This window comes from Rhipicephalus microplus, chromosome 2, assembly GCF_043290135.1.
Source record: "Rhipicephalus microplus isolate Deutch F79 chromosome 2, USDA_Rmic, whole genome shotgun sequence".
NCBI classification, from domain to species: domain Eukaryota; kingdom Metazoa; phylum Arthropoda; class Arachnida; order Ixodida; family Ixodidae; genus Rhipicephalus; species Rhipicephalus microplus.
The window spans coordinates 167765912-167789649 of NC_134701.1; the positions used below are offsets into that span (position 1 = coordinate 167765912).

A 23738-nucleotide genomic window follows, 5' to 3' on the forward strand; every position below is an offset into this window, starting at 1 on the left:
TGATCGGACGCATGCACGGACGGACGGATACATGGACAGGTGGATGCTTCGCCCCACTCATCATCGTTCACTCCGTGAATATGCTGTGATTTTTTTAATCTCATCGGCCCACATAACTTGGTCTCCCCTTCGTGCGTTTGGCTTCTCTGAGAATTCAGTCAGTTATCTTTAGTGACCAGCGGTTATCCTACCTCCGTGCTACGTGCTCGGCCCATGTAGATTTCTTCTTGTTTTCAACTATGATATCCTTACCACCGGTTTGTTCCCCGACCCACTCTGCTCTCTTCTTTGATTTTGTGGGGTTTAACGTCCCAAAACCACCATATGATTATGAGAGACGCCGTAGTGGAGGGCTCCGGAAATTTCGACCACCTGGGGTTCTTTAACGTGCACCCAAATCTGAGTACACGGGTCTGCTATCTTCTTGTCTCTTAAGGTTGCACCTATTATTTCCCGTTCCATCACTGGCTGCGTCGTCCTAATATAATGTATTCGCAGTTCGAAGTCAATCGCCCCCTGCAAAAGACGCACATGCTACTCCAGGTAATGTAGTCGGTGCATAGCAAGTTTGGAAAGATATGCGTTATAAGGATTTGAAGTACCCACTAAGAACAGAATATCGCTATCTCATTCAACTCTTATAGACAAAGCTTAGGGGTCCCCCCCCCCCTCATTCTTATCTACAAAACAAGTTACAGTCCGTTTCATGGCTGATCCCCCGCGGTGGGTTGCGCCAGAACTCTATAGGAAACAACCAACTAACCTTTCTCCAGCGTCAACCAAATAGCCAAGCGACACGTTCTAGTTCGCAGCGCTGGATCGAATACCGACCGCGGGGGTCGAATTTTCAATGGAGGTCAATGCACTTCGATTCAGATATATACATGTTGAACACCAGATGGTCGAAATTTTCTGAGCCCTTCACTGCAGAGTCTCTCACGATCAAATCGTGGTTTTGGGGCGTTAAACCAATTTAAAACATTGCAGTGTGGTATATATTCCATCCAAGGCCAGGCCTAGATGGATTATAGCAAATAGGTGCCTACCTTTACATTCGGCCGTTCTCATGGAGCAAGACATTAACATTTCAATGACCAATAATATATTAAACTTTCACTTTACCGTTTCTTTAGCGTTTAAAGGAAATTTCATTTGGTCATCGAAGACTGGTCGACGAAATGCTGGTATCTAGTATATGGGGCGCTTAAAACGATCTGACATTCAGTAGAATGTTTCTCTGGCGTCTGTTGGTTATAGGTGGGCTGACAGATTGTCGGTAGCTGGTGCGGAGTAACGACTTCCACTTGACCATCACGAAGTCCCAATCAATCAATCAATCAATCAATCAATCAATCAATCAATCAATCAATCAATCAATCAAACAGTTTATTTTCCACTTCACAAAGTAGAGGGCATAGGAAGAAAAAGCTGTCAGCTTGACTAGGCTTCCAAGACGGTTACCGTTCAAGTATCATACAGAAACTGACGTACGCAAATAAAAGCACAAAAAAAACATGCGTTATTCTTCCACATAGTCACAAAAAAAAAACTACACGTACATGCAATTTAGGGAAAAAAAGGCAACACATCAAAGACAGCTAAAAACTGACATTTTGGTTATCTTACGAAGAAAGCATGTGGCGCAAGCACGCAAGATCGACTTTTCCCAATAAAACATTTATTGACGGTACGAATTTTTCTAAGGGACGCCTAATGGCCGACGCCACAGCTCGACGACCGGTTGAAGACCTCGCTCGCGCGCTTTGCCAACGATTCAGCCGTGCCTCTGGTCGATCCAGGGAAGACGAATCTTGTTCGGTCAGCCAGCTGCTGCGTGGACATACAAAGCATCGTGAAATTTTCTTTTATATTAACGGGTACGCGTTGCAACGTTTTCTCTCGGTGGAGTGTGCAGATGAAGGTTGTATGTTGTATACGTACTAATTTACTTGACGGCTGGTGCCAGAGGTTCACGACCTGCAAGTAACAGAAGAACGTTGCAGTCTGTCCAGCATTCAGTTATTGCAAAGGCGTCGCGTAATACCGAACATCATGCCGTAGATTGCGCCGTGTCAAGTGGGGCCAGCTGTAGAAGATAAAAGGCAACTAACAAACGCGTGTCTATTACGGAAGCGCCCATCGCCACTCTCTAAGCATCGATCATTCGAGTATGGCTCTCGATAATCGTGCCGAATCCTTTGCTGTTGAAAGCTAAGGACAGTAATCTAAAGGTAACAAAAGGATCAACGCGGAACTAAGGAGCGAAAGAGCGTGCGACGTCCACTTGATATAATTGGGGCGGAAGACTGTGCTGCCATGTTTTCCGAGAACGCGCCTACGCAGTTCACAGCCATTATTGCTTCATACAAAAAGCATTTTGCGTGTAGGGGAGCGCTACACTAATGTTGGGGAGGCTTCTTAAGAGAAGAATGAAATGGTCTATCGCTTTTCTCATTCCAACGGGGCCTTCAGCAGTTATAGAGAGCAAGACGTGCACGAGGCCACGTACTCACTGGCCGCAGGGCGGCCTCTGACTGTTGCAGGTGACCTTCTCGATGTTCTCCAGCTGCTTCTCGGACTTCTCGACGTTCTCCTCAGCGTTACCGGCTTCTTCGATGTTGCGCTTGATGGTGCAGCCGACTTGGTCCAGCTTTGCCGCCTCGTTCTCGCGCCGCGTGGTGATTCGCTTGGCGGACGCCGTCTCCACCAGCGTGCGCTTCTTGGTGACCTGCGTAGTAACGCCCCAAGGTCACGCGAGCTCCGCCCCGTGCGCGCGACGACGCTGCGCGTTTCCTGACCTGTCCCTTGGCCAGGGTCTTCTGATGGATCACGTTGTCGAATGTGTTGGCCTCCTGGAAGGCCTCCTTCATGGCCTGCTTCTCCTCGAGCTTGCGCACTTCGGTGCCCTCGAGCTTGTGCTGGTAGAGCTTGTCGTTGTCCACGTTCTCCTCGTCCAGCATCTTACGCACGTCCACCGTCACCGAACCGGACTCGTCGCGGTCGAACACGCGCTCCGTCGGTGGGCCCGGAAGGAGCTCCTGCTTGCGAGCTGTCTCCGGAGACAACTGCGAAATACCAAGGGGAGAGCAGGGTCCGCGCGTGAACGAAGCACCATGCTTACGTCTAGAAGGAAGATCGTGGACGTGTCGTGTATGAACTCCAGATATCTGTCGCTATGGAAGTACCGCCGAATATACATGTTTGCGATGAATTCCAAAGATCTGTAATTAAACACATGAACCGCAGTACATGTATCATCTATATATGTGCCATGATAGCTCGCTCTAGAATCGCAATACTAATATTCCAATAGAGCTTTCGACAATGAGTAACATCTGCAAGGATGGTAATGCCCCGGGATCATGTAGAGCATTGATCTGTCATGCATGCATTCGAAAAATTTCGGAATAGAATGTACTGCAGTATAGGCGACAATGGTTTGAATATTTAGTGCAAAGTGCCAAGCAGACTTGACAAAAAAGATTGATTCGTACGACATACAGTCAACCTAAGTAAACTATAGGTAATCAGTCGTTGCTATGGTTGTCTGCATGGAACGGAAGTGCTTTCTCCTTGATGTACTTACCATCGGCGCTGATGTTCTGCAGACATCGCGAACAAGACATCGGAAGGATCGTGCGCAGTAATCGTGCCATCTCACCTTTAGTTACATCGAGATTACAAACCTCAACTGAAGTTACGTATGCATTGAACCAAAACGCAGGTAGAATTATGTGAAACTTCGAGCTCAAATCGACGACTCGATTGCGAAAAAAAACCCGCCAAGCTTGCGCATGACGCACAGCCCAATCACAGCGAGCCATTCAGAGCGTTTTCTGTAGACGCTCTTTGGGTAACTGCTACAAGCACACTTGCTGAGTGCCCACTACGCCATAAGTAATCGTTTTTGCAACGAAATGGAGCATTGAATTACCCACTAGTTACGCAACTCATAATGTGTGACGCCTGATTGCTCCTAGCTTTGGTGTTCTAAAACGCTAATTACTCACACTAACGCGATTCTTTTACCGACATCAAGCCTTCCTAAGGCAGGTTTGCAACGAAGTATCAGGCACCGGTGTGGCTCCGCGGTATAATACTGGGCTGGGACCTCAGTTAGAATCCCGCTGTGTTCTTGATGTTTTGTGCGTTAGTGGTTGCAGCCACCGGCGCCGGCGGCGGACAACTACAGCTCCGCAAGTGATCGTCCCTTGTGATCTCATAACAGCTTTCGCGGTAAAACGAAAGCGTATCTCGAGCGCTAGCGATGGGTGCTTCCCTTCTTTCTGCGTCGTCAATTAGTGCTCGAAGTTTCACATGAGAATGCATTATTATTGAACAATCATATAAACAGTCTCAGCTGGTTATTCGACCTCACTACCGCCGTCATGCACCGTATGTACACCTATATATATATATGAAAACTCAAGAAAAAAAAAAGCTGCCCGCTCTCGGCGGCCAGCTCGTCAGTAGGAAGGGGGGGGGGAGGGAAGCTTAGATGCTTAAAAAATAAAAGTGGTTCTTAAGAGAGAAAGGAAGAGAAAGGAGAGCCCCGTAACTGTCTGCTTCAGCGAGCGACACCTCAACAGCTCTTGCGGGCGTCAGCAGATGGCGTAGAGCAAGTCCAGTAGGTCAGAGCTACACTGTCATCGAAGGTCGTCGGCGTCAGGAGATGACGTAGGGCAAGCCCAGTCAGCCAGAGCTACGCTGACGCCGGAGATGGCGAGGGCACAACCGGTCGGCACGGAATCCAGCAAGCGAGTCGCTTAGATGCTTGTGCGCGCGCGCTTATCCTACGGTGGGGCTATTCGCACGCCTTCAACTTTGACAGGAACGATTGCTTTAAGTCCGGGCGCCTAAGATCTCTTCGCTCGCTGAAGAGGCGCCATTTGCGAAAAAAGTGATTTTCAAACTCAGTGAAGTAACAACAGGGGCGCTCGTTAGTTTGTACTCATATCTGTACCTGTGATTACGTTTCGTGCCTCGCTTTTGTTTAAACAGCGCGTTAAGTGTCGAGCTGTAAACGTTGTTAGTTCGCTCTTGTGGTGTGTGTGTGCTGTTTTCGTGCGTCATTTGTGGGCGAGCAGCGCGCTGCGCGTTTCGATGTGCTAGCCCTTCTCAACTTTACATTTCAAGTTGTTGCTATCGCATTCATTGCTTCGCCCTTGCGGTGAAACTGCGACTTTTTAAATACGCCACTTAGCCATCTTGTTACGGGTGGAAGCCCTTTGCAGCATGAAGGCCGTCTTCGTGTGGTCTGTGGATGTACGTATAGGTTTACTAGCGGGACAAGAAAAAAAGCTAACATGCGACGCCAAAATACAGTGTATACGAGTGTTGGCTAAGAAACGGGTATTCGTAAGATTACTCCCCGACTGTGTTTAACAAGGTCAACGCGGCACTTTTTTATTGGCGCTGTGCTGATTTTTTTTTTTTTGTGCCATCGGATGGCGTTGTTTTGTCGAGGGCGAAGCTGGGGATGCTGGTTGTGGACCGCCTCATTCTCATCGGCATGAAGGATTTCACTGGTGGAAATAGTTGTGCTCTATGCGCAAACATTGAGCTTCTTCGGCGAACCGCATCAGACAATTGCTCAGACAAGTCGAAGGGCCTCTTTTGTGAGCCTGAGGTTGAAGGCAACAACTGCTCATGTTTAGCGGGCCCCTCCAAAAGATGCTAGCACATTTGCACTGCGTTGCTGCTATACCAGCAAGGTCTTGATAGTTATCAAGGTAACTACGCTGCGAAGTTGTCCCGTCAAAAGCTGAACACGCATGCCGCTCACTTGATTACAGGACGGAGCTATGGCTGGGCAAGTATTTCTTGAGATGAAGCAAATCGTAGTTTTGATTGTAAGAGGAGTGCTGCTTTTTTTTTTCCATTCGCCGATGCATGTTATAAGTTTCTAACGAGTATGAACACTCGCTTGGTTCTGGTGGCAGTAGTTAATATTCAAAGCAGATATATGCACGCACACTAAGCACGCGAATGCACGGATATAGGATGTATACGCACGAAAATACATACACACACGCCACGCGCGCGTTTGTGTGCGTGCATGCGAAATCAAAAATATTTGGGGGATAGGATTACAGCAGCTTAATTGGAGAATGGGTAGCTCTGCGAGCTGTACAGAAAACAAGCATACAAGAAGAATACACACACCCGTAACGCAACAAATTTACCTAAAGCGCTCGCTTATATAATTGAAACTATACTCCGTGCTTAGAGAAGAAGCCCGAATATTAAGAAGAATCCACAATAATAGTGTGCTCACCGAGGGTAATTAAGTGATCGCATTGATTAAGTCATCGCGATTGATTAGAACAGTGTGCATCGCCTTTCTAATATGCGCCGTTCTCCGTCACGCGTCGTCCGCATTCATCAAGAAGGTATAGAATGATACGTTTCCATCTTTCTATCACGATGCCATGGACGCATTGCGGCACACTGTAATGGTCTTTGGACATCGTTTTCTTTTTTTGGGTTCGCACGTGTGGCAAGGCGAAAAAAAAAAGGGGGGGGGGGGGGGGGACTATGCGGCCGCTTGTCAACGCGCGCAACGTGGTAACAATCCTTTCAATGTCGAACCTATTAACGCCGTTTCTAGGCGCGGCCGTTAGGTGGCGACCGCTTAGTTGGTGTCGCGAATAGTTGAATCGGAAGTAGCTGCCGGTTAGGCCTATAGATTGACTCCTCGTCTCGCTAAAAAAAAAGACGAAAAAGTGCCCACCTTTGTGAGCATGGTCTCGTAGTTAGCGAGCAGAGGATGCGGCAGCGGCTGCGGATCGACGGGCTTCCCGTCGGTGCACAACTGCTGGACGCATTCTGCGGCCAGGTCCGGGTTCTCGTCTACCAGCTCGGCCTTGGACGTGGCCCGCGTGATGGTCGTCGTTGTCACGTTCACCTGGGTCGTCGAGGTACTCATGGTGCCGGTTGTAAGGGAACCGCTGGGTGGTACTCCGAGAGAAGGGTCTCCACGGACCTGGGTGGCGGTGCTGGCTGCAGGGCGACACGTCCGGCTACCTCGCTGGTCCCAGGTCTTCTGAGCTGGCAATCTCGAGCCGTTTCACGGCTCGCGGAGGTGCGTGAGCTCGTGGCCCGAGCTGTGGGATGGCGATACGGCTGTAATACCCTTTGGATCGGATCGCCTGCGCTCCATGCGCGGCGTAGCCTGACCAACATGAAAAAAGAAAAAAAAGGAGTTGGCTGTTGGTGATGACGATGCTTCTGGGATTAATAGCACCTACCAACTCGAGGGATTCAGCCGAGAGTCACGCGGAATGTATAGTCTGAAAATGTTTGAGCACTAATGGAAGGAACAGTGTCCTATGAAACGTTTCTTAGTTGATTCGTTCGTTCCTGAGTAACCCGCCGCAACTGCCCTGCAGTCTGGTGGGCCATGAACCCACCAGACTGGTCGGAAAAAGTTACTGAATCAATTGTCAATGAATTCCTTTACTGATAATTGGCTACATTACTTGGTCATACATTTGGTTAGGAAAAATGGAATTGGAAAAGAAAAAAAATGGCAGATCCCATGAACCATGGGAATCGATGTTATGCGGAGCGGGCTGAGTCCGGAAGGTGACTGCGGTGTAATTTTTTTTACTGAACAAAACATTACAAAATAAAATGTAAGGCATGTACAAATGTCGTAAGACCAGACATATTTTAAACAGTCGAATATCTTTTACACAACCAGTTATTTTTAGTTGCGAAACGATGTTAACTGCAACACGGGCATGGCTAACACAAGAAGCATGCAGTTAGCAGTTATGTTGCACTTCTGCTGGCGAGTTATATCGTAGCCCTGGTTAGAGCTACTTAGGTCAATACCAGTGGATGGTGCTTAAGTATACAGTCGACGTTAACAACCAGTTAATTAATTAATTCGGTTATCACTTAACCCCAACAGCTTGGCGATCACTGAGGCCATTATTACGAGCATGTGCTCTCACGCACTGGTGTGGAGGTAAAATATGGCAAACTGTAAGATAAGGCGTGCCAAGAGATTGATATACCACCTTCACCCTAAATCCATGCCCACCCCTCCGGCATAGCACCTCACGTGAATTTCTTTCAATACTAATTAACAAAAAGTGAAGAAACAAAATAACATGCATACAGTGCGAACGCACTTGCGTCAAACTCTGTAATTTCTGCACCGTTCTTTCCGCTCGGTAGCGGTGCGTTACAGATTACACCTGCTCAATCAGAGATGCGATAATGATCATGGGCGTACAACAAAGCGTGCACGCTTCACTAATTTTGTACCTAGGCCAATTGCTCTCTAATTGTGCGTGACTACGGATATAGCCACACCATGCGCATGGGTCGCAATAGGCACCTCTCATATCGGATGCAAAGTGCATGCGAAGAAGGAACGGAATCCGTTCAGATGACGTCGTTATGTATAGCGCGCGCACGCGATCATTTTGCAAATGTTTGACGAATGTTCGGCATTAAAGTGGCCGTGCAGTTGTGTTCGTCACCGGAAGACACAGCTACGCGTGTGTTTGGATTTCATACGCTTACCCCCGTATTCTAAAACCTCCCTTCCCTCGACGCCCTGGCTTCACTTGAAAAAACCGATGGGAGCGCCACCTCCAGGCACGCCAAGTCACTGCATATCAGTCATAGTCTGCTACGATTCTTGAGTAGCGCAGCGTCATTTTTAGCCGAGTGGTGGAGCAGTGCTAAACTATGTCAAGTGAAGGGTGAAATTCAAGTCGAGGAGCATTTGGGATTGGAGTTTTCATGATGACGATGACCTCGTATGGATGGCGCTCACCCACAGAGGGTTATGGGCTAAGAACCGGGAGGCTGGATGCTTAATAATGGTCTGTGAAACTAAAACCAAACTGGGAAATTAGTTTAAAAATAAAACTTCGAATAACCGAAAATGCTTACTGAGCAAGCGGTCAGACCATGTAAAGCTTCCTGGTATGGAAATAAGGGTGAATTACAAACCAAAAATATAAATAAATAAAGATAGACTAACACGGTAACCTTTTTCTTGCTTTGGTGTGTTCGAACACAGTAGAACAACCACCCTTGTGGTAGTAAGTGCCGCCAAGTGACAAAAATTTCCCACCCATCCTAAGTTGTGAAATAGGGCTTTATTAATCTTTTTGTCTGCTGAGAATAGCGACGACAGAATAAAAATAAATGTTCTAGTGCTTGGCTTAAGTGTAAGAGAGGCGGTGTCAACCTTGAATTTGTGAATTTTACTGACGACATGGGGTAATCTAATGAAGTTAAAGGAACACTGACTTGAATTTGGAGTATATTAAGAATATTGCTCTAAATAAAGACACTGGTGCTGAAAAGCCAGAGATGAATAGTGTGGTGCACGTGAATGCACTAACCATATATCTAATACCGCTGCCACAAAGGGGCACTTGTGGTTTCGATATAGAGGGGGCGGCTTCACGGTGACGTGCCAACAGAAGGCTGACGTCACGGGAAGACTGCAACTCGCGACCCTTGCTCGCGACCTCCTCCGTGCTAGCGACACACTTTCGGCAACTTTGTCAGTCTCACCGTGGTGCACACGTGGCGCATCTTTTGCGACGAAATTAAAAGAATTGATCATTATTCTTTTTCTGTCGTAGCTATTATTATTAGAGAAAAATATTCCTATAAGCCCCAGTTTAGAAATTAGGAATAGTAGTAAATGTTACAGTAATTGTAGCAGCACTTCATTAGGTTACTGCCATAGGAATATGTACGCTCTGTATTTGACTACATGATCAAAGCAGCAAAAATATTACCGTGTGCGTTTTTTTACAGAACAGTTTATCCGATACCCAGTTTATAATTCGTCGTTATTTCTTTCAGGAAACAGAGATGGTCTGGCCTCTTGCTCAGTAAGCATTTTTATTTTTTCTAAGTTTTTTCTCGAAAGTAATTTTATAGATTGGTTTTAGTTTCCACACGGTTTTTGGCATTTTGGCCTATTTACATTTGTGGGTAAGCGCCATTCACATGAGGTATCATCCACATCATCAATGATCAGCAATTTCTGTTGTTTAAACAGATTTAAACGCGGATTTAAACTTTACACGCGAACTCCATGGTCGCAGAACCATAGTTTCACGCCTGCAACCAACTGGAAGACAAAGTGTTGAAATATGCCTTTGAGGAGCAAAGCAGATATTAACTGCTTTGTTTGGAGGCTCTTAAATATTGCTTAGTAAAAGAAAAACCTTCACAGTAGCCACAATGACATTCTTTTAAGCGTTCTCGTATTTCACCGAACAATCACACAAATGAGAGTGGCGCCACGATCTTCAGTGATCCGCCGTATCCGCCGCAGTGGTGGTAACTTAGCGAGAAAGTCGCTAAATTTAGCGCCTTTTCAGTCGTGCTAGCGACAATTTTATCACTTTGGAGTCTTAGCGACTTTTTTGGAGACTTTGAAAAGTTGAAATTGAATGTTTAAAGGACTACTGACAGGAAAAGTTTTGTTTTCGACATTTTTTTACAGTAATCCGTAGCTTTGCGTCTAGTAATGCCAAAATTCAATCGTAAATGTTCTAACGCATCGTATAATTGATGCTAGCATCGTTAATTGAGGACGATTTTGTTTCAGTTCAAAACGCCCGCCTAGATACCATAAGAAACTAGCGCCGCACAGCGGGGCAGTGCCTGAGACTACATGCGCTCAAGCTTCGGTGACGCTGAACGTGCGGTTTCCAAATAGGGTGACCCGAGAGTGGGGAAGAATAGAACGATGTGGGTGCGTTGAGCGTGTTCCCCTCAGGAAAAAGAAGAGCATTCCTGGCGTAAGCAGCGAAAACCACCTTAGAGCAGCCCGACAACAGAGCGAGAGGGGTGACGAACAATAGTCCTCGCCGGGAGCCAGTCGGCGAATTGTACTCACCCCGAAAACGTTCTCGGAATCTCCGATGCCCACAATACTTGCTTGACCTCTGCAACCACGCAAGGGGAGCCTTTGTCTACGTAAAACCACAAAAAATGTCGATTTTACCGGAATACTCGGATGAGCACACACCTTCGCTTTAAAACCAAGTTGAAATATTTTACAGGCAGCACTCACCCCTAATAATCGTTAAGAAGTGCATGCAAGAGTCTCAAACGTCGCAAGCACACCAAGCTTCCAAATTTTGTGTCAGGGGTCCTTTAAAACAGACATAGAATATTAGGAAACTAATGAGAACTGGGGAATGCTCGGAACGAGCTTCAAAAATGAGGCCAGGGCACACAGGATCGAGCTTCTTGAGCCGCTGCGATCTTTAGCGTGCGTGCAATGTGGCCACCTGGCTGTTTTGGGCTGGTTGGTACATGATCGACGAAGCGAAAAAAAAAAACTGCGCGGAACACCGGACAGTGAAAGAGACGGACCAAGCGCTTTTTTTCGCTTCGTTGAAAATACAAGGATGGAGAGGAAGCTACAGGAAAGCTGGCCTTTGCCCCTTCCTCCTGGAATTTCGAATACCTTGTCTATGCAGGCAGCTCGAAAGAAACGATGCCTGCGCTCGTCACTGCTGGAGCCTGGATGTCTCCCCCCCCCCCCTCGCTAATGCACACCCATGCTATGGTGGCTAGCCACCATACCCATGCTAAAAGTTCTGAATGCGCACTTGTGCGCCACGTGCTTCCGCGAGCATCGGCAAGCCTATCTCTCACACCATCCCTCTCGCTCCTCGGGTTCTGAAATCCGGGCATGTTCATGGCCGATTCTGCGGGGGTCTACCCAGCGTACCCCTTCAGAGAACACGAACTCAAACGAAGTGGTTCAACCGGTTCAACCTACAACACGTGGTAGCGTTGCTTCACCATGGCTCACTGAGCCGCAGATCACTCGTTCTGTAGAAAAAACAGCCGCTCAAAAGATTTCGTTCACTCCTGAGCGACACATCTCTATTTCCAGTACACTCAAGGACTAGGTGTAGCGTGCCGACTCGCTCGCTCTAGCTTAATCATGCCTCCAAAGTATGAGCAGCATTATCGAAAAAGTTGGGAATCACTGCCCGAGTTTAAAGGCTGGCTACGTCCTGTGGAGAGCGAAAGAACAAAAGCATCATGCGCCTACTGCATGAGCGAATTCTACGCGAAGCTGTGCGATATCAAGAAGCATGCCGCCACCACCAAGCACAAGAAGTCATCTGAACCATACTCCAGTTCTTCTCGGCAGAAGAAACTGCAGTATTCAGCCGCAACTGAGTCTTCCTGCGGCAGAAGTGAAGCAGCTCTTTGTCTGTTTATATGCGAGCACACTGCATTCCTCACCGCTGACCACCTGACAGAACTCTGCAAGAAACAGTTCATGGACAGCAAAAGTGCAGCAGGCATGCGCATGCACCGGCGCAAATGCACGAAGATCATAGTGAATGTGTTATCTCCGCATTTCGTGGATCTCTTGGTGGCTGACATCGGTGACTCAAAATACAGCCTGATAATCGACGAGGGTACAGATATTTCGATCACTAAGTTACTGGGTGTGGTGGTGCGATACTTCAGTGCTGCTCGGAAGAGCATTGTGACGACGTTTCTTGCGCTTATCGAATTGGACGATGGCACAGCTGTGACAATCGTCAGGGCATTGGAAAACCTCCTCACGCGTATGGGACTTGACAAGAAGCGTCTCCTCGGCATTGGAGTTGACAACGCCTCGGTGAATACGGGTGTCAACAACGGTATTTTCGAGACAATTAAGCGTGAGTGGCAACTCCCGAACTTGATAATGGTAAGGTGTATTTGCCATTCTTTGCAACTCGCACTTTCCCACGCTGTTCAGGGAACGCTTCCCAGGAATGTGGACTTCTTGGTGCGCGAAACCCACATGTGGTTTTCCCATTCTTCAAAGCGTAAAGCCGCGTACAGTCAACTTTACCGTAGCCTCTGCGATGGGGAAGAACCACTATCAATTCCAAGGGTGTGCGATACCAGATGGATATCGTTGGAGCCAGCGGTCGTCAGAGTCCTCGATCAATGGGACATGTTGCTGAAACATTTCGAACAAGCCAGATCAACGGAAGGATGCTACACCGCAGAGCTCCTGTATCAGATGTACTCTGATCCGCTGAATAAGCTTTATCTACTCTACCTTCGACCAATGCTACGAGAAGTTCAGCGTACAAACAAGGCCTACGAGAGGAACGACGCGGATCCCGCAAAGCTTCTTGAAGACCTCACGCTCCTAATTAAGATGGTTTGCAGCAAAGTGCTCATTCCAACGGCGAAGATAGATCCGCTGCGCCAGCCTATCGATGGTCACCTGGACCCCAAGCCATACCTGGGATACGAGTTCGAGAAACTGGCGAGCACGCTACCAGCTGGTCCTGAAGTTGACTTTGTGCGCCAGCGATGCGTTAATTTCACAGTAAAGCTGTCAAATGAGCTCCGGCAACGTCTGCCATCGAACTTCAAGATATTGCAGGGCATGGCACGGCTGTCTGTGGGAGCATGCTTGCGAGTACTCAAGGAGCCTATCACGGAGCTGGCGGAACATTTCGGTGTTCAACCAAACGAGATAGATCTCGTGAACGCGCAGTGGAAGAAGCTGACCCTGGTGGGCTGGGCCAACACCACCGACACCATTGCATTTTGGTCCGAGGCCACTGCGTACCGTGATGCAGCTGGCTCGAACCCGTTTCACGAGGTCGCGCAGCTCGCAGTTGATGTGCTCTCCTTGCCGCACTCAAACGCAGAAGTGGAAAGAGTTTTTAGCCAACTAAGCGTGGTTAAGACAAAACTCAGAAATTCTCTCAGCACTGCCAGCACAAATGCGGTCTTAAGTGTTCGTAGCGGACTTCGCCGTCTTGGAAAGTGCTGCCACACCTATGACCTGCCTGACACAGTGACAAGAAAAGTTGGAACCATGCAAGCGTACTCCTCAGCGTTCGCGCCAAGAAGTAGTGCACGTGCGCAAAGCAGTGGAGAGTCTGCAGACGAGGAGGTGTGGACTGGTGAGGTGGAACTATTGCTTGACATATAGACTTTAGTGACTTGAGTGAAATGTGAAGAACGATCGAAATGAAAGAGCGCCGGCCAAAATGAAAATATTTAAAACATTTCAGATGTTTTAAATCTTGTCATCTTGGCCGGCACTGTTTCAATTTGCTTGTTCTTCATGCTTCTTCCCTACGAGACGATACTTGGTCAAACGATCTTCTTGAGTGCAATGTGTCCAATAAAATAATTTTAGGTTTCACTCGTTCCTAGCATTGTAGTAACATATTACATCAAACGTTAGATAGCAGCTGTGCACGCAGTAGGTTATTGTTGAAAGCTAATTGACGAAGTATGGGCTCTTTGGTGGAATTGCAGTACCTTCATGAGGCAGAAAAAGCGTGCGTGGCGTGCATGCACAAAATTTATGCACACCACGCGTTCCCCTGCTTCGCGGAGAGAGAGAGAGAGAAAACTTAATTTCCGGCAGAGTGCTGCGCTGGGTTCCGACCCATGGGTATGGTGGCTAGATCATGGGGGAAGGAAATAACAGGAGGGAGCATGACGTCATGCACCCAGCCTTGGCAAGCCAACCCGTTTTGAAGCCAACAAAGTCGGCCCTTTTGCCGTGAGATCACGCAATAAACGAGACTTGCCGATACCTCGAAATACGGCGCCCGGTAGCTTTTAATCGAAATGAACTGGTTCGGCTAGAGTGTACTAGAATGGGGGAGTGGGTCCACTGTGGCCGGCGGCAAGCGGTGCGGGTGAAGCAAAAACGGCGGAAAATTTGGTGGCGCTGCAGTAGCCTTCTCCTGAAGTGACGTCAGTTTCGGCGGGAGCGTGCGAGTCGTGCGGCGGTTCGGGCCGCACGACGCGCTGGCGGGGACGCTGAGCGCTCGATGTTGTCGTCTGCTCGACGCGCCGTCGTCTGTTCGATGCACCGTCGTTCGTGCGCTGTTTTCACAATTTGTCTCCTGGTTCTTTTTTTACACATTATTAGAGACAAAAACAAGTGACATGAAATAAAATGTATGCTTTTTTTCGTGAACGCGTAGGTTTGTATTTCCCTTTGAGCAAAGCCGTCTGGACAAAGAATACGCGGCAGACGGCACGTTTGCGTGCGCAGATATGTGTCTGCTGGTTGCATAACGGAGCGTTCCAAGCTGCTTCAAAAGATTAGAGGATGAGCACGTCTAGGCGTAGAAATTACTGTTGTGTCGTAGGCTGCCAAACCGGATACAGCAGAGTTAAAAACCAGCCCAAGCTCTCACTCTTTGGAGTACCTCAAGACGAAGAAAGACGCCGGCTATGGGACCAGAATCTCAACCGCGCTGATCGGCCCTTGCAAGTCACCGATGCCATTTGCGAGCTGCACTTCGAGCAAAAATACATACTAAGGCAATATGTACATATTATCGAAGGCCGAGAAGTATATATAGAGCGGGGAAAGCCGGAACTTCGCAGTGATGCTGTACCCATAATTATACCTCATCTCCTGAAGTGTCCTGACGAGCAGCCCACACCGGAGCAGTCAACGAAGAAGAGAGCGGCTTCACCACCAACCTGTGAAGACCAGCCGTCAAAAAGAACTGCGCTGCAATCAGTTGAGCCGCAACTGAGATTTGAAGATTGCGAAAGTGCGAGGCAAAGCGACAACGCATTTGAACTTGAAGACGTTGTCCGGCCAAACGACCACTGGGCAATGCACAAGTTTCGTCATTATGACGGAATTGCTTATGTTTCGGCCTCCCTAAGTCGTGAACTCGTAAGCATCGAAAAGACTGTGCTCATGAATTACGGTACCGACCGGAGTGAAGTGATTTGTCGGACATATGTTCGGAAGACGCTGATCTCCGAAAAGGTCGCCTATAACCTTGAAGATGCCAAACAAGTCCTGGACTGCGCAGAATCTCTTCACCCTTGCAGAGGAGCAGGTAGGGCGAAGGACTTCACCTATGACGTTCTTACGAAGAAACTGGAGCCGCAAATCTCTCATTCCGACGGCCTTGTCTTCAGTGTCACGTGCAAAGGAGCGGTTAAACAACAAGGTGAGTGCGGCAAACGTTTATTGAGACGTCACTTGTAATTGTACAATTAATCAATCAGTAACCTGTTTAATGCTAGAACATTTGTGTGGCCCCTAATTTTTGTAGTACTCATTAACATTTACGAAAGAATAGTTTGCCTACAGAAAGTGAAAGTGCATAAATTGCGTTTCAAACATGCATGGTAAAAAACTGGAAGCTCTTCATAATTTTTTTCTCGTATACTTCCAGGTTCTTCATGCATTTCATGCAAGTACGTGAGGAAAGTAATACTCACCAGAAAAAGCTACCTAAAACGAAAAGAGCGAAGAAACTCAGTCTCCACCAAACTGCGGGTCCTGAGTCAGAGAAACAAGCGGATGGCGACAAGGCTGTTGGACATTGCTGGTCGTCTCGAAGAGATGAGGGCAAACAATGCGAATGTCGCGGATAAAATACTAGAGGATAAAATATCGTCACTACCGCGAAAGCAGCAGGCAAGTGTTCGCGCTTGCTTTCAAGCTGCCAAACAAACCAGCAAGCAGGGCATGCGCTACAATCAGGAGTGGATCCTCGAGTGTTTACTCATGAAACTAAAGAGTCCCCGGCTTTATCAGCACATCAGAAAGAACGAAATTCTCATGATGCCCAGCAACACTACTTTGAAAAGATACTTGAGGTCATACGAGTCGGCCTTCGGTTTTAATCAAGCAGTAATGAACACTCTAAAGAAAAAAACCGCGAGCATGTCAGACCTCGAAAGACACGGCGGACTATTGGTGGACGAAATGAAATTGTCAGAACATTTCAATGTGACGGCGTCTGGCCAGATTCAAGGCTTCGTGGACCTTGGAGAATTTACGAAGCCCGAAGACAAGTACCAGCAATGTGATCACGGCATGGTCATCATGTTTGTGCCTTTCGCTGGAAAATGGAGCCAAATTGTGGGCGTTTTTGCGACAAAAGGAAATGTGAGAGGAGACATTTTATTGAAAATTCTCATGGAAGCTACCATCCTCGTGGAACAGGCGGGCTTGTTCGTCGACCACATCACTTGTGACGGAGCCCCCTGGAATCGAAAAATGTGGAAGCTAGCGGGGGTGTCGGCGTCATCGAAGAAAATAAATGGCGCCATACAGCATCCTGTCGACGAGATGAGGAAATTGCACTTTATCTCCGATTTCCCGCATCTGCTAAAATGCCTCAGGAATGGTCTTCTCCAGAAAGGCTTTGCAACACCAGACGGATTGGTACGTATAGATTCATGGTTGACATTTTACAAAGATTGTGTTTTTTGCATACATTGCATTACCTCAACCTATATTTCTAGGTGTCTGTGCATCCGGTTCGGGAGGCGTACCTTCTAGACAGAAGTGTTAGGACACTGAAAGTTATGCCCAATTTGACCGAGACGCATCTGGAACCAAACTCATTTGAGAAGATGAGAACCCCTTTCGCCTTCCAACTATTCGGTCCATATGTCCTACGGGGCCTGGCCTTCTACAAGGAGGACATCGAGAGAAGGTGTGGCAGCATCGAGGCAACTCAGCTGTTCTTCTCGTGAGTTGCGCCTACGTTCCAAATGAATTAAGTGTAATCGTAAACATCTCAAACGCATGATGAGCGCTCTTCTGACATACATTCTTTTTGTTTATTTTGCAGGAAGATCCAACGACTGATCACCGTGATGACTTCCAGGTTTCGGGCCGAAGCGCTGAGACCAGCTTCTACAGACGTGGCATTCCTGTCCAATTTTCTGGACTTCCTGAATGACTGGGAATCATTCAGTGACAACAAGCGGCACTTTCTCAGCGAGTCCACTGCCATAGGTTTTAGGGTCACTATAGCAAATACCCTTTCATTGCTGAAGTACCTGACAGAGAGCGTTGGATTCAAATATCTCATGACATCTCGACTTAGCACCGATCCCGTGGAACATTTCTTCGGCATCGTTCGCCAGTCAAGTGGCTGCAACGCGCACCCCTCTCCGGATGAGTTTCTAATAACCGTCAACTGCTTGTCCTTTTATAACTTGGCGCACAGTGTGGACAGCGCAAACGCAAACCCTGACATGATAAACGCTCTTGTCACTGTGCATGACAGACAGGGTCTAAAGGTCACGCACAAAAAAATTGATGATCTTATATCACAGGGAAAACTTGGCGAGGTCGAAAGCACGATTGCCACGATGCCAGAAAAGTTTGCTGACCACATCGATGTGACTTTGGAGAAGAGTGACTCGAGACTCATTTACTACACAGCAGGGTACGTGGCCAGAAAGTGTGTATTGAAGTTGGCATGCGTACAATGCAAAGAAGTGCTTCTGTTTGAGAAAGCTGTCGCGGTTGCTGAACAGCTCCCTTCGCAATTCACGGAGCAATGCGACTGGGGTGGACTTCTGTACCCCTCACGACAGCTGTATGATTTCATTGCCTCACTTGAAAACTTGTTTACTGAATGTTTCAGTGTTTCCATGTTGCACACAGATAGCATCTCTGACATCCTTTCATTGGTGAAAACTAATTTTCTGAACTCGAAAGCGGTCGGCTGTCCAGACCACAAAGATGCAGTGAGCACAAAGCTCGTTTCGTTCTACGTGCTCACTCGCCTTCACTTCTTAGTGAAGGGAATGAACAGGGAAAACGCTTCGAAACGAGCGAGAGCAAAACACTTAAAGCTTAGCAGGACAACATAGAGCCTGACGTTCCTTGAGCGACGGTGTCGAAGTCTTTCGATGATATTTATTTTGTTTTTTATATTTATGCGAAAAGCTTGCGCAGTCAATTTAAAATAAAATATTTTGCGCATATCACTTCTTTATTGGTGTCTTTCAGACTTCCTATCTATAGGTGAAAACACGTTCATGTTTCGAACAAATGTTTGCATGGACACGTACCGCAGGCACGAAGAGAAAAGGTAAAATATAACATATTTCATTAATACCTACAACGTATACCAGCACTAGATGCCGAACAAAAACTCATCATAAAACCACCGCGACGGACGTGCGTCCGCCCTATAAGTCATTTCCTACGAATAGCACAGTTGCCGTCCGATGTGACTAAACTTCCTTTGCCAACACCCTCACGTAATCGCAACAGGACTGGTTCAGTTTTTCAATAATATCACGCGTCCCTAACGAATAGCTGCAAATTTGCAGAAGGGTTCGCATACTTTAGCTTTAATTCTCGTGATAACAGCTGGTAACTTTAGTCTTGCATCATATTCAATTTGCTGCCGTGAGTCTAAATTTGCACCAAACGCAAACTTACTTATATATCCCAGTTATATTGACATTTTTAAAAGCATCGCAGTTAATGCTCATATTACACTTTCGATGCGTACGTTTTCGCAAAAGCCAAATTCAACTTACGCTCTTGATTGTAAACAATTACCGTGGAAATCACGGTACTTGCGTGCGTGACTACCTATACGAGCAGGGCGTTTCGCAATATAAACATTTAGATTTTGTTGAACTGGCGCGGAAGCACGGTGCGACGCCGTTCACGGCCACGCACGCACGAACGAAGCAACAACGCTGCGAGACTGCGCCAGACGCGCGAGCAGCACGCGAACCGCGCGAACTATCAGACTACCCACCCGTCGCGAACCGCGTGGCAAAGGGGACTTGTAACCATGGCAACCACGGCTAAGTCTTCAGGTGAAGGCGATGGTAGCGCCACCTGGATTTTCCGAAAAAAACGCCTCAGCGTGGAGCCTTCAGTGGACCCACTCCCCCATTCTAGTACACTCTAGGTTCGGCGCAGACTGGCCGGCTCACGGAGGTGTTTCAAAGACGGAACAGCGCCGAGAGAACTAAAACCTACCGCGAGCGCTGACGTTTTGGTCACTTGTTGGGCCGACTTGGTGGGCTTCAATCGAGTTGCGCAACGCTCCCTCCTGTCTTTCCTTCCTCCATGTTCCGATCTGTGGTTCAGACCTAGAAGTTTATTCCGCGCAATCCACGTCTCCCGGCAGACCCAGAGTTGCTTGTCCAGACCAAAACTGAACAGCGCAGTCCGACACTAGAAATGATTATTTTATTTTGACTGTTCACTTTATTCACCACAGCAGAAATTTATTTAAATCATTGTTTAAAAATAATCCCTTAACGTGCTTTATCCAGTCGAAAACTAAAAACTCAGGAAAAACGTCATCATCATCATCACTTAGCGACTTTTGGCTGAAATTGACGACTTTTAGGAAGCGTTCTGGCGACTTAGGCCCCCCAAAAGTTACCACCACTGGTATCCGGCGCAATTTGTCGGGAAGGCCGAGAAAATGGCGGACGGCGTGGATATTGATCTCTACGCCGACGACCTAGAGCAAGACTTCAACCAGGCAAGCACCTTATTATATCTTATCCAGTCAGTGGGAGATGCTTACAATCCTGTTGCATTTCTAGTCACAACGTGATTTGACGTTTTTGCGACACTATTCTCTGCTACGAAGCAGCAACCCGTGTATAGATTTGAAGCCACCCCATTGTTTTTCGCCGGACGTAGGGAGTTGAGCAAAATAACGCATAAATGTGGTACTGAACTTGTACTCGTTGTTTGCGTTTTAGAGATATCGATTCGGTGTTTAAGTCGTAGTCATGCGCTGCGCAAAGTGCGAGTAAGTTTTGTTTGTTTAGCGAAAGTATCTTCGGATGCGTTAGCGGCATGGTTTTCAAAGATGGTGCCCGCGTTTCCACAGGCTGGTCACGTTTTAGTATTTGCCGGTATTGGTTAGGAAGTGAGAAAGCAGCCGCTAGGTACGGCTGCTTTCTTTGTTGTTTAATCGAGTTGTTTGCTGTTCGCAACTCTCCCAGCTGTGTTTTTCTCCGGCAAAGTGGTGCTGTGCGTTTTTTCAGCACCGGCGATTTTTCGGGGACGTTGCTAACGGAACGCTCATCTTTCTCTCTCCCGTTTGAATTTCTGTAGGAGGGTTACAATGAACACGATTCCAACGTGGATCTGTACGACGATGTTATTGCTGCTCCTTCCAGCGATGGAAACGCCGATGAGGTAAATAAACTGGCGATGTCTCGCCGTTTGCCGGCCCGTGTTGCCGCGCACCTGCCGCGTCGTGCTAGGGCGAACTCATCCCGCGCCAACAAACGAACGAAAAGTGAAAAGAAAGCTCCTTTCTCTTGTTCCGACCTCGTTCTATCAGACGGCAGTAGACGTGTACGGCGAGAATTTTGCTTACATGGCTGCGCGATAAGCGTGATTTAGCTATTTCTCAAGTGCCGCAGTACTTGAGAACGCGTGCGCCTGGTGCGATAGATAAAAGTTATGGTTCAGTGTGGCAGGAAACTTACCAGCCCCACAGCACGCCACCTTCGTTTAATTTTGCCGTGCAAAACGGAAATGCCGCATCCGTTACTGGTGCATGAACTTGAAATTAGGTCGAATACGCCGCATTTTACACGCACGCATTCGTAGGAGTGTGAGGCGTTTTCAAAGTGTGCCAAGACCATCTGCCACAAACGGATTCTTTTTTAAATTTTTGGCGCGAAGAAATGTAAGAGGGTGAAGCTATTGCCCACATATTGGACTTCGGACATTTATCATTTCACTGCCGCCATAACAAGCCTCGGCGCCACTGCCTGAAAGCTAGCATGTAGAAATGTACAAAAATCTGTTCTACTCTCTCTAGCTAGGTGTCTGCCCTTATTTTTTTTTTTGTAGCCTGCAGGTTATTTCGTGGCCTACGTGTACAGTAAAAGCTTGTAAATTCGAACTCTAAGGGGATTTCAAAATTGCCTACCTAGCAGGCGGGCGCTATGACACACAAACAGCGCGCCACACTGCGCAGGCAGGACCCAAAGAAGCCACCTCTGAACTCTTCATTGCCAGTTAGGCAGTACTACGTGTTTGGGGCAGGTGATTTCGTGAATTAAGTTCACTAGGCTTTAAGTTTATGCAGAAATAACGGATCAGTCAGTCAGTGGGATGCCAGAAGTGAGCAGCGACATGCATTCATGTCAGAAGTGAGCCGTACTGTCTGCATATGCCCCAAAACACGATTCATTTACATGGCAGAGTTACGGCAATTAAAATGAAGTAATCAGTAATTTGCATAAGTGCTTCTGTCACGACTCCTTCAGCATTTTTTGCAGCTTGCCCGGGAGCTCCAGTGGGACATCTGAATTCTGATCTGCGGAGAAATGCGTTTTGTTGTTTTGAATCTCTTGTAAACTTGGTTCAATTTGGTTTAGCAACTCGGTGTGATCACTCGGGGTCGACTTTTGCGAGGAGCGATAAAAGCCGGGGGCTCTCTGTTGGAATTAAACATTGTGAATACGTGCAGGTTCGAATTAGCGGGAGTTTTTGCCCATAGAAGTACACAGGGCTGTGCCTCAACCAAGGGGATAATTCGCTGCGTCATAACCAAGTGACTTAGTGAAAAACTAGTGCTGTAGAATGTTTTTTTTAATGGTAGTTCTAATTGTACAATGAACGATATTCATGATTCTGGCAAATGTGGGAGCAAAGCACACAAAGAAGAATTAGAAAGCTGTTCACTCATCTAATAACGTGCTATTGTGTCAAAGTGAAACTGGCTTTAATGTTCATTTTCATCATATGCTGATGTGAGAGCGGTGGACCACTCCCTGGCTTAGAATATGCCTAACAAAACCCGTTCTGCTGCATCAACACAGATAACTGAATTTTAAATCGTTTCATCTCATGGCAGTAAATGTAGTGTGGCAGCATTTAGGCCATTGAGGAATGCAAGAATAAAGATAGTGGATGCTTAAAATAATGACAAGTTATCATTTCTCCTTCCTCTTCACATTTTCATTTTGGCTTTGTGCTTTGGATACACTGCATTGCTCGTGCCTATGTCATCGTCTGATTAGAATACTTGTAAATTTTAGTGATTTATCAACTCGGGGCAGATAACTACAACTTCTGGCTGGAAAGTGCCCAACAAATCGTGGTTTTTGAAGGTGGGAAATCTGACTGACATCTTTATCCGTAACTGAGAAGTGGCCCAAGGATGTTTTGCAATGGTTATTCTCAGAACATGCTCATCTTTCAGCAGTCATCATTGCCTTGTGTTGAGTGTGCACAATTCTCAGCATGCTGGGTAGGAGCAAGTTAGTAGAATCTGAATGAGAAGACCCTTTGGCTACTCTCTTGGAACAGAAAGTTGTGCTCGTTTGTTTGGGTTTGTCTTGAAAACAGCGTAAGAAACACAAGAACATGGGAAGAGCAACCTAGATGAGTGCCAACCCTTTAGGCACTTCTTCATGCTTGTTTTCCTTGCACTGTTTAAAAGAATTTTTCAGCTGTAATCATTTAGCATTTGTGTTGCTGCATATCAGCTTCACTTTAGAGCACTCTAGATGCTCAGTTAAAGTGCTCAAGCAGGCTGCATAATTTAGCAGGAAGGGCCTGAATTCAAGCTCAGTGGTCATCTGTTCAGCTAATGTGTTTTAGAATTACAAATGAACACCGCCTCTTCGCTAACATTGTGTTTGGTGAAAGTCGCTGAGCATGTCATATTAAATAGGCTAACTCATTATGTTGAGGACGATGGGGTCTTTTCGCACTCGCTGATAGGTTATCGTCCCGGCATCTCGACTCGAAATGCCATGCTTAGGATTAAGCATCACCTACTTGATCGGCGGACAAGGGATACTAAGGTACTACTTGGACTTGATGTGGAAAAAGCTTTCAACAATCTCCGACACTTCTTCATTCTACAGGTGCTGTAAGACTTGAATCTGGGGCAACGGCTTTTTCTCTTTGTTAAGGCTTTCCTTGAGGATAGAAGGACATGTCTCAGGTTGGGGGA

General features: G+C 47.1%; 2 protein-coding genes across 16 annotated transcripts in view; one reads left to right on the plus strand and one right to left on the minus strand.

The window, feature by feature from the left end:
* Positions 1-1369: 1369 nt before the first annotated feature.
* On the minus strand, positions 1370-21147 carry LOC119169667 (uncharacterized). Of its 5 annotated transcripts, none has more exons than XM_075887084.1 (6): positions 20981-21147; positions 6734-7174; positions 2799-3065; positions 2514-2728; positions 1942-1977; positions 1370-1830 (listed from the first exon to the last, which is right to left on the minus strand). In XM_075887084.1, exons 2-5 carry the CDS (start codon positions 6926-6928, stop codon positions 1971-1973), a joined length of 684 nt encoding a protein of 227 aa, XP_075743199.1. In that variant the 5' UTR covers positions 6929-7174; positions 20981-21147; the 3' UTR covers positions 1370-1830; positions 1942-1970. The 5 variants fall into 5 exon arrangements, with proteins under 5 accessions (XP_075743199.1, XP_075743200.1, XP_075743198.1 ...); XM_075887085.1 differs by lacking the exon at positions 20981-21147 and adding an exon at positions 19775-19907 and having other exon boundaries at positions 1370-1827; XM_075887083.1 differs by lacking the exon at positions 20981-21147 and adding an exon at positions 19775-19907.
* Positions 20160-23738, plus strand: part of Cpsf6 (cleavage and polyadenylation specificity factor subunit 6) — a 78865-nt gene continuing 75286 nt past the window's right edge. For 10 of the 11 annotated variants that reach the window (XM_037421772.2, XM_037421774.2, XM_037421777.2 and 7 more), the window contains exons 1-2: positions 20160-20288; positions 20873-20956. In XM_037421772.2, the coding sequence (XP_037277669.1) occupies positions 20229-20288; positions 20873-20956 (144 nt within the window). In that variant the 5' untranslated portion in view covers positions 20160-20228. The remainder of the gene's footprint in view (positions 20289-20872; positions 20957-23738) is intronic. The other variant, XM_075887078.1, reaches the window with a different exon arrangement.

Coding starts and splice junctions, on each gene's coding strand:
- LOC119169667 (XM_075887084.1), bottom strand. CDS start 6,928: ATGAGTACCTCGACGACCCAGGTGAACGTGACAACGACGACCATCACG. Junction 3,066..6,733: donor ACGAGACCATGCTCACAAAG/GTGGGCACTTTT, acceptor GGTATTTCGCAG/TTGTCTCCGGAGACAGCTCG. Junction 2,729..2,798: donor AGACCCTGGCCAAGGGACAG/GTCAGGAAACGC, acceptor GTTACTACGCAG/GTCACCAAGAAGCGCACGCT.